General features: G+C 30.7%; 1 protein-coding gene across 4 annotated transcripts; it reads left to right on the top strand.

Moving 5' to 3' along the window:
• The first annotated feature begins 2,535 nt into the window (after positions 1-2,535).
• On the top strand, positions 2,536-9,640 carry LOC124845996 (Sept9 (DUF616)). 4 transcript variants are annotated; one of them, XM_047323209.1, is made up of 8 exons: positions 2,536-2,815; positions 3,230-3,345; positions 3,495-3,674; positions 4,513-4,590; positions 4,685-4,884; positions 5,015-5,430; positions 6,133-6,317; positions 9,186-9,640. In XM_047323209.1, exons 2-8 carry the CDS (start codon positions 3,258-3,260, stop codon positions 9,551-9,553), a joined length of 1,515 nt encoding a protein of 504 aa, XP_047179165.1. In that variant the 5' UTR covers positions 2,536-2,815; positions 3,230-3,257; the 3' UTR covers positions 9,554-9,640. The 4 variants fall into 4 exon arrangements, with proteins under 4 accessions (XP_047179165.1, XP_047179167.1, XP_047179163.1 ...); XM_047323211.1 differs by having other exon boundaries at positions 2,537-2,815; positions 3,230-3,336; XM_047323207.2 differs by lacking the exon at positions 2,536-2,815 and adding an exon at positions 2,845-3,094.
• Positions 9,641-11,294: the final 1,654 nt, after the last annotated feature.

Below are 11,294 nucleotides of genomic sequence, written 5' to 3'. Positions count from 1 at the left end.
TTTTTTTCTAATTTTCATCTTCTTTTATATTTTTTTCATTTTTAACCAATTTTTCTATCATTAAATTCAAAGTAAATTCTGTTTTTCATATGAACTTTAAATACTTATAGGTAATTAGCATATTTGATCACATAAAATTTTATTTTCAAATAAGGTCTTATAACATTTTTCTAATATTTGAGCAATACTTAACGAATTATGAGTAATCTAAAAAACATATGAGACATAATAATTAATTTGATACATGAGTGCATTTTAATTGAAATTGTTCTTGTACATTTCACAACAAATAGTTCTCAATTCCTAATTTTTACTTTGAAAATATTTATTTTGTTGAGTTATTTGAAAATTTCTCGATCATGATTCATATGATTTGTACAACAATTATCTATAATCCGACCTTGTTGATTATAATACATGATGTTACAAGGAGTATTTTTTTCTTTAATTTATATTTTACAATCTTGACATGTTCTTGGATATCTTGGGATTTGCATATCTTTCTCACATGTCGTAATTAACCATATTTGTGGCATTTTACATTTGACCTCAACTAACACTTGTTGGGTGGTGATTTTTTTTTTTGTAATAGGGATAAGATGTAAAACTTGTGTTGTTGTATTTGTTTCTTTTGTTGTTCTTAATTGTGAGAGCATCCTCTTCAATATGAAATAAAACATTTTCAACCATTTTCTCTCATTAAACTTCGTTGCTCTTATGCTTGTAATGTATCACTTTGTCAAATAAATTGTAAACAAATCTTGTGTGTTTTTAGTGAAGTAATAGATGTTTGATATCTTTCTAACACCATCACCAAAATTTTCTAAACGAGTTTGGAATATGGAAACTTTTTTCCTAACAATTTTGTCTTGTTAAATATTATGATATTAGCCAATGTCAAATTGTACAAGTAATAAAGTAAAAAATCCAAATATTGTTTTTCAACATATTTGTGCGTCACTTGACAACTCTCACAGTTTACATTTAATTAGACAACAAAGTTCACAAAAACACCAAAAAACTCTTTTGGTATTCTTATCACACAATTGGTGTGCAACAAAAATTTAACATAGAGTATTTACCATTATTAAAACTATATTTCATTTACTTCATTCTCATCATTTTTAAACATCTTAATTCTAATTTCATGTCAAATTAATTTACAAGAATAATCAAATTTTATTTCTAATTACTTTGAGATATTGTCAACTCATCAAGTTTCAATTTCTTGAATCCTTAACAAACAATTATGCATTATGTTTTATCCTTAACAAGGCCTCTTCCAATGTTCTTGGTAGTTGATCGATGCTTTAATGGTGTCTCCCATTCGCTTCTCCACCTCCAATTTCATGACTCATCTTCCTCCTCGACCTAAAAGGGGAAAAACATCCTGAATGAAGATGAAAACTCGAGGAGAAATGAGAGCTTTCCAGCATCCTAAATAACCTCCAAGAATCTCTTTCCATTACCTTAGATAATTTTTAGTCGTGACGTGAAAGATGCATTTTTGATATGCATCTATTTAATAATTCCTACAAGACACAAGTTTTTAGGCTACCAGGCCAAACAAGATTTGCACTTGAAATTTGTACTTAAATAAATTGCAATTGATACTCCTTAATATATTCTTCGATCCTTAGAGATTTTCACTTATTTACAAATAAAATTTAAATACTTATCTTTTTCAAAATTATCAATCTTAATTATTTAATAAGATAATTATAAAAATAATATTAAAAGATAAAATACTTATATTTTCTAAAATTATTTATTAAACTCTTAATTATCTTAAAATACAATAATAATAAAAATACTAATAAAAAATAAAAATAATTATATGATAATGCCTATTATCATTAACAATATCCAATAATTTCTTATTTCTCTCTAACTCTTTCATTTTTTTTTTATCTCAAACTCTCTTATTATATTCAAAACTTTCATGCATTGAATTTCAAATAATTCCAAATTTTTTTAAGTGACTTCATAATCATAATACTAATAAAGATTATTTGTGAAACGTTAGCAAATAATCATTATTTTGTCTTTGTTTTTTCTTATGCATTTGGATTTGAACCATAATGAGATTTTCAGACAACAACTTATTATTGTCTTCCTCCACAATTTCTCATAAATGTAATTCTTCTAAATAAGTTTACATTATTATAATTCATAAATTATAATTTTCAATATAAAAGAGTGAAATAACCACTTCTACCAAAATTTCTTTCATTCTAACAATAACTCTTAATTTCACAGTTTAAATTTTTTAAGAATTTTGAAAATATGAGATATGAAAAATATAAAAGAATTGCTTACTTATTTTTATTGCCACAATATATATATATATATATATATATATATATATATATATCAAATATTTATAATATACTAATCTTAATTTTTTAAATTAAATAATAATTATTAAAATTGAAAAATATTTTAAAACTAAAATATTTCCTTATAAACTCATTTAAAATAAAAAATATTAAGTAGATATATTCTCCGCGCCCCTGACCCAAGCCTCTTATTTTCTTGAAGGGGGAAAACATTAAAGCTGAAAGTAAAAAAAACAAGAGATTATGAAGCTTGAATGATGTTATGATGACCCCATATGAGTGTTGAGGAGAAAACAAAGGATAGATAGAGGGAGATCTGTTTCAGTTTGAAACTTCAACATCTCTTCATTACATTCTTAGTTTCACTTCACGTTTTTTCTTTTTGGAAGCAACCCAACACAACATTATACTTTTCACACAGATCTGTTTCTTCTTATCACTGTCAAAAAAACCATCTCTTCGTTCACCACTGCCAGGTACCGATTTGTTCCTCTTTTCCTCCATTGCTTCATTCACAATTGACACCTGATAGTGATGCCTCAACTCGTTGCTCCTCTTCCCATTATTTTTTCAGCTATATGCATCCACACCCTTCTCACCGACACCACCCCTTATCCATATCCACTCATTATACTAATCTTAATCTCCATTTCGGTCCTGCCCTCTTCTTTTTCTCCCTTTGGATCCCTCTTTTCTCTCTTAAAGTTTTGTTTTTGGAAGTTATTCTGATATAATATTTTCTAGGAGTTGATGGGGTAATCAGTTGCTGTGTGGATCAGTTTCCCTTTTTCGTTCTGAATTTAGTTGTTGATAACTTTGGGCATCTTATATTAAGAAAAAATATCATCTTTTTTATTCTAATCTTCCTTATTTTTGTTATACATTGGCAGGGATGATAACTTAAAGCAAGAATCTGATATGGAGGGTGATCTTCAAAGGACTCGATCTCTGCGCCTAAGTCGTAGAGGAGACCGAAGTAATCAAATTCCCGCTAAAGGTGAGGAAGGTTTGTTATAAACTGATTCCGTTCTTTTATCTGTTGAGGAATCGTTCTCTTGTTCTTTTTTTTTTTTTCTCTATTAGGTGATATTACAGTGTGGGAAACAGGTACTTTGGCACTGACAAATAAACTGTGTTTGTTTGTTGGTGATGCAGATGTTGATGTGAGTTTATTTTCTCCGGGGAGGGTATCTCAAGATTACCCCATGAAGATTGTTTGGAAGAAAGGGTTTATTCGATTGGTTCTTGTAGTCGGGATCTTGTGGATGTTATTAATTCTTCTTGCATTATTATTTCATATATGGTCATGCCAAACAACTGTCTCTGTTTTATCAGGTTAGTAAACTTTATTACATTTGGTTACTTCTTGGGAATCTTCTCAAGTTTATCTTTTTTTTTTTGGTGAATATGTTTATCTCTTATTGATAACTCTTTTTAATTGTAATAACACAGACTCTTCATCTATCGGACTATTCTTAATGTGATATTTTGGGAGTTGGGTAGAAGGGAGTAAATCACATCATTTTATATTTTAACTTGATTTTTGTAGCTGTCTATGTCTGTTAATTTATTGGTTCCTTGGACTAGAAAAACAACAGGTAAAGAACGTTTCTTGCCATTTATTGTGATGGCATTTAAAAAAGAAACGGTTTGCTAATTCATTTTTCAATGTATATAAGGCTAAGTTTTATGTCTCTTTCTCTCATATTCGTTAGTTGTACTAGTAGCATAACTTTTTTGCAGACAATGGACTTCGAAGGTTAGGAACACTCTATTTCTAGGTGAAGATAAGAATAGTATATGTATCTAGGTACAGAAAGTTGAATTTAATGTGATGTTCTCTTGTCATGTTTGCCTATCTTTGATGGTATTTTGTATTTTATAAGGGGAAGTAGGGCTGCACTTGTCTTATATTTTATGTATATTTAGATAGTTGAAACTCACTTTGGAAACACAAATATCTTAAATTTGGTTGGTGAGTTTGGGTGCAAATTTGCCATGAGTAGAAATGAAGGATAATAATTTAATGGGAGGTTCTGTTAGGTTATTGAAAGGTACACTTCAAGGAATGCTTGTATAGTAGAAATTTTCATTGTCTTTTCTTTTTTTTCAGAAATTTCAACACCATGATAACATTTCTGAATACTATATCAATTTTCTGCTTAACCTGCAGCTATGTGTAACAGAGATAGCAAGGTTTATACCATGTTAGACACTATGGGACTTGTATCAAAAGATTCAAAACCTCACAGTAAGATTTTAGCAGTTTTGTCTCCATCCCTTCTTTTTGGTCTTCATCAAGTGGTATTTATGTGTTTGATATTGGTGCTACCTATATTCACTAGGATGTCCGATTCCTGTTTCCAATAACCCTGATAGAATAGATATCCCAACTGGAAGAACTCCCAACGAAATTGTCAAAAATTTGTCATATGTTATGGAAGATGAGTTTCCAAGTAATGGAGCTCAATCATCTCCCTTGTTTGGAGGTCATCCAAGTTGGAAACAAAGGGAAGAAAGTTTCAAACTAAAGTCAAATATGAAGGTAAATTAATTAGCATTATATGATCAATTTCATTTTAGCTGCAATTGCTTTACGATTTTGTAAGATTATGTTGTATTTGGCTTGTTTCCCAATTAACGAGTCGTGTTTTCCCATGTGCTCTGCAAACTAGGTGCATTGTGGATTTATCCAAGGTGGTGGTGCTGAAATGGAGCTTGCGGACATAAAATATGTAAAGAAATGCAAATTTGTTGTTGCATCTGGCATCTTTGATGGCTATGATTTACCGCATGAACCATCAAATATAAGTTTCAGTTCAAGGAAGCTTTTTTGCTTTCTTATGGTAGTGGATGAGGTATCTCTGAAATTCATGAGGGAAAATGGTACTGTAAAAGAAGACAGTTCTGGTGGAAAATGGGTGGGAATATGGCGTATTATTCTTCTTAAGGATCCTCCCTATGATGAACCAAGAAGGAATGGGAAGGTTCCTAAAATATTAACCCACAGGTTGTTCCCTGAAGCGCAGTATAGTATTTGGATAGATGGCAAAATGGAGTTGATAGTTGATCCATTGCTAATCCTTGAGAGGTACTTATATCTATTTAAGTATTTTATGCCAAGTGTTTTCTGATAAGAGTACCATTTTAAATTTTTTTTACCTGAATGAACATTTAAAGTTTATCCTTTGTTTAGGAAGAGATCTCAGAAGGATAAAAGGAGGCATTTTATATTTAATTTGGTAAATTTCACGTGGTCATCAGTTACATAAAAACCTTAATGGATGTCTTTTGTGTTCCCATTTTTCTCTTACTTGGACCTTTTACATTTTGGACCGAAGAAGTTGATACATTATAGACACATAATATTGGTTTGGTAGGGACTTGCTTGTGATGTGTTTGTAGATTTGCTTTAGGGACTTACTTGAAACTGATAAAAATAGTGCATTCTAGCAGAATGGATACCTTTTTTCTTATTCCTGTAGTTATCTGGCTTATGTATGTTTATTTGCAATTGACGCCATGATACATGTGGGTATAACAGCATATCTAGTTCCTTTTGAAAGCTAATTCGCAATGATATTTGTCTCCAATATATAAAACTGGGGATAACTTTGGTTGAGAACATCTATTTCAACAAACAGAAGACAATGAAGTATTGGCATAAATTTTTCCATTGCAGCTTCATGTTAAGAGCATACTGTTGCAATGTTGATAAAGTGCTGACCATATCTGTGCATGCTTTTCTGACTCGAGGCGATGATAACCTTGTAAGATTATATTAACTGTGCAGATACCTGTGGCGAGGGAAGCATACGTTTGCCATTGCTCAACACAAGCATCACCGTAGCATATATGAGGAGGCAGATGCAAACAAGAGGCGAAAGCGATATGCTCGACCCCTTATTGATCTCCACATGAAAATCTACTATTATGAGGGAATGAAACCATGGAGTTCAAATAAAAAGACCATTAGTGGTAAGATAGGAAACATGACCTTCTGGTTTTATTTTTTATTTCTACTGTTTGATTTCAATTATTTTGGTAAGAGTAAACAAGATCACTTTTATCCTTACACATTGTTTTGTCATCTTTATCTTAATTTTCTAAATTTGTTCTAATTTAATGCTATACAATAGCATTGATGACAACAATAGCCTTATTTCAATAGTCCAGGTTGACTGCAGGGATTACATGTCACCATTGGATTCAAGGATGTTATTCTCACCATAAGATCCTTTTAAATAATTTCTGTCAATGTCCTGCTTGTTCTCCTCTTTACATGACTAAAATTTATGTGATTTACTCACCTTACTGCATCGTTGCCTCTAGTTTTCTTTTTTGCTCATATCGAAATCATCTTAATAGTTTTTATGTTGTCTTCTTGAAAGGTCTCGCACCAAAATTTTCTTGTGTAGAATTATTCCATACCATCTTGTTCTTGTATAACATTTATCTTATCATTCTCGTTTATTGTGCTCACTTTTTTCTCTTGTCCTGTTGAAGTCCAACATTCACACAGTTGGTCAAACAACAATATTATTTCTTCCGTGCTTGATTGGTACTTTGTATGACAAATAACCTCTAGTGTCTTTTAGTTTTAACCACCCTACATGGATCCATGTTGTGACATCTTCATTTTAATTTCTCCTTGTTGGAAGTCCTACATCGATTAGATACAAGACAATTTCATTGTATATAAGTGGGTGCAAACCTCACTTTATAAGCCGGTTTGTAGGGTTGAATTAGGCTTAAAGTCTACTTCCTAACATGGTATAAAAGTCATGTTAAAGCCTATTCTAGTGATATTTGTTGTTTGTTGAACATATTATTCCATCCGCTATCGGGTCACTATCGGACTACATATTAATGTCTAGTCTCACGTTCAAGATGTATATATCTATGTGTGAGGGGTGTGTGTTGGAAGTTTCACATCAACTAGACATAAGACAATTTCATAGTATGTAAGTTGGTGCAAACCTTACCTTATAAGCCTGTTTTGTAAGCCTGTTTTGTGGGATTGAGTTAAGCTTAAAGTCCACTTTTTAACACTCTTCATTTTGTAATATTGATTGTAGATAGTTAAACTTCAAACCTTATGGTATGATAACTTCAACTTTTACATCCAAGTCATTTTCTTCTTGTATCACTAAAAATGCTGTGCATATATATTATGGCTTACTTGTTGAAGCAAAAATCTTTGACGGTAATGTTTGTCTTTGTTTAGGTATATTTTCTTTTCTTGAATCTACAATAAAAACTATATCATCAACAAAAAACATCTGTTTAAGGACAATCTTTTAGTTGTCCCGGAGAAGCATATCCAAAACTAGATTAAACAAGGAATCAAAATGAAGCTTTAATAGATACCTGTCCTTATGAAATTCTTAGTCTTACCTTTAAAAGTTCTCAGATTAGTTGTTATCTCACCTTACATGCCTTATATAGCCTGAATATAATCTATGCAAACATACTCCTTTACCTAAGCTTTTCACAAGATTTCTCTTTGCCACTGGATCATATATGCCTTTTTCAAGTCATAAAATTCATTTGTGAGTCTATTTTCTTGCTTTTCACTTTGATGGTTTCTCTTAGTCTAGTGATCCTGAGACTAATCTTTTTGTGATAATGTAACTGTCGCCAACCTGACGAGCTTTTACATACAATGAGGATCAAACAAGGTTCCACACTACTGTGACCAATCATTTCTCTTTTCTTCTTTGATTTCTTTTGATCAACCTCCGTAGAGGTTAAATTACTTGGATTGTAAATCTCCTTGACCTCAATACCAATTGATTCTCTTCAATTCTAGTCTCTTCTTAGTTAATGAGTCAAGTGAATTTTTGTTCTCCAATATAGTTTCAAACATCGAAAAAAATACGTTCAAGACCAGTACTATTATGATGTTCACCCTCTTAATGGTTTCTTTGCTATAGTAGGTCAAATTTTGTTTGTTATCTTTGATTTCTAATCTTTCACATTGCAAAGAAACCATTGCCCATCATTGAAAATTTTGTAGAAATATTTTTCTATTTCTCTATCACATCTTGATCTATAAACAAAACTTTTCTTTTTTCATGCATAATATTTCTTACTTGGTATAATATTTGATTTTCTTACTCAACTTTCCATCTCTCATCTAGCCTTTTGATACTTTGCCCAAATTTCAACGTTATTGACCCTATGTAAGACCTTAAGACCCTCTATTTTGTTTCTCACTTTTTCTTGAATATTTTTATTCAACCACCCTCATTTCTTAGGCCAGTCCAAAACCTTTTTTATTCATCCAAAACAAGACTACTTTATCAACCTTTCTACCCTTTGTAGACATGTCTTGTGATTCCAAATTTTTTTCTCTCCTGTAACTTCCTCATAGAAGTTAATTGTTTATCACCTTTATGCTACCACCACTTGATTATTGGATTTGTAACCTTTTAGTTGGCCACTAAAACAAACATCAAATTCAAGATCCTATGTTGTGTGTAGAAAGACTCTTCCGGAATTACTTTGCAATCATTGTAAACTCTTCTTATGAGAGCTCCTTGTAAAGTAAGAAATCAATGTGCCCAATTGACAAAAGAATCCTGTCAACAAATAGCCTGTAAGGTTAAAAAATGAATCGTATGGGAATTGTAAGAAATCTAGTTCTCTGATGACTTCACTGATCTGTATGGTATGCAAATGTTGTGGTTTATGTTTAATTGTTAGAAATAGTGTAATGTAAAATTTGAAAATTATGAGCTGAGTAGTGAAGAACATGGATTCATTAACTAAGATGTTCTCTCCCACCTGTCTTCATAGTAATTGTTGGTGATGTGATGTAGTTAACATATGATAATGTTTCAGATGTACCAGAAGGAGCCATTATCATTCGGGAACACACAACCATGAGTAACTTGTTTAGCTGCTTGTGGTTCAATGAGGTTCATCTCTTCACACCAAGAGATCAACTTAGTTTTGGGTATGTTGCATACAGATTGGGGGAATCATTCAAATATTTCATGTTTCCCAACTGTGAATACAATTCACTGTTTGTGTTGCACCCTCACACAAGAGAGCACTCTTCTCCCATAGAATGGGTTAAAGACTTGAGTAAACTAAAGAATAGCAGTTTAAGAGAAAGTAGGGGAGGGCTAGGCTTGTTTACCCCTTATCCTGGGGATCTTCATTCTGTTGTTCTGCCAAATGTAACAAGAACATCAAAAGCAGGCTGATTTTTTGTTTATTGTTTTAACATATATTCATTTTGGTATGTATTTTGCTTAATCTTAATGAAAGTAAGATAAAGCTCTTCAAATTTATTCAGTTTTAAAGTAAAACGCCTTTTTATAGGTCTGGTTGAAGAAACTCTAACATAAACAATTGTACGAGTTAAAATAAGGGAGAATGATATTATGTATAAATTAATTTCAGTTTTGAAATAAGTTAATTTCAATTGTTCTTTTTACTGTTATCTTTTAATAGGGTCTGTAGTACCTTATAGCAATTTTATAGTTACTAATGAAGAAAGGTAATGGGAAAAGACAAAATTAAAATGTTCAAACAAACACTGATGGAGTCTATGAATGTGTTTATGTGTGTATCTCCGTTTTACATGTGTGTTTATTTTTCAAAATTAAAAATTTGTAAGTGTAAAAGGACTCGAATTCATTAATAAAACATGAAGATTTGAATCCGTGCAATTTAAATTCGTAACATTTTAAATTCTTTAAAATTTACAATTTAACATCTAAAAAGTGCCGCACTTTGAATGTGTCACACCATTTGTTAGTGAACTAAATTTAAGTCTTTAATAAATATTAGTGAAAACTAAGTTAGAAAAACTTCGTAACCATATTTTTTCTTGTATCCACATGAAATAACCCTCTATTTTTTATGATTTTTCAGAGAGAAAAAAAGGTTTTCAATATTTCTATAATTTATTTTACGCTGTTACGATGATAACAATCTAATATAATGATAGACTGGTTTGTTTTTGTTAATAAAAAAAAATTAATGACACCGAACATGTTTATGTTATTGTTTAGAAATAACATATATTGTGTGATTGTGTGGCGCATACTAAATTTCTTTGATTACTTTAAATTTTGTAAACTGCGTAATTCCAAAAACACACGAATGTTCAACATTAACTCATCCGATTAGAAAATTTACATCTCTAAAATTTTGATATATTGAGTATTTAGCAAGGCATGTAATGGAATAAAGAAATGGATAAAAGACAACTTATTATACCTATAAAGAAGAATTCAAAAAGTCAACAAAAATAGATTGAATGAAATTATTAACAAAGAAGAAGCACGTAGGGGACTTGAAAAGGTTTCATTTTTAGTTGGCTAAACATTATTAAAGAAAAACACGTACATTAGGGCAATTGAAATTTTATTTTATTCCTTTTAGACAGAACATTTTAATTATTATTAATAATTCAAAAATATGAACGAAATGTTAAAATGATAGAAGATGACATCATTCAAGAAATTGGCAAATGCATACATGGATTGTTTACGTTCTAAATTTGGTAAAAATTCACTTGTCATTCAAACCATGAAAAGTTATTGAAGAACAAATGCAATTTCAAATCACCTAACTTATAAGAAGAGAGGATTCTTTTAGAAAAAAAGTAATTGGCAACATCCCGAAAAAATGTTCAGAAAAATATGCAAGTGAATAATAGATATGGGATTTCACTTTTGACATGTGATTGTACAAATTAAATTGAAAATATTTTCTTAAAATCCATTGAAACAAATGATGCAATTAAAGTTTTTCAAGCAAATTATTGGACGAGACAACATCATGCCAGATGTGACAAATGATGCTGCTATAAATTGTGGTAATAAGACAAGTGTCAGAAGAGAATTAAATCATGTTGGTGTCTAGAATTTAGAATGATAGTTGAGGGGTAAGATAGTATCCAGAATTTAGATGAATATTTTGTAACTGCTACCGATC

Source organism: Vigna umbellata, chromosome 1 (assembly GCF_029865625.1).
Source record: "Vigna umbellata cultivar VRB3 chromosome 1, Vumbellata_1.0, whole genome shotgun sequence".
Lineage (NCBI taxonomy): Eukaryota > Viridiplantae > Streptophyta > Magnoliopsida > Fabales > Fabaceae > Vigna > Vigna umbellata.
This window is presented reverse-complemented; position numbering and strand designations above follow the sequence as displayed.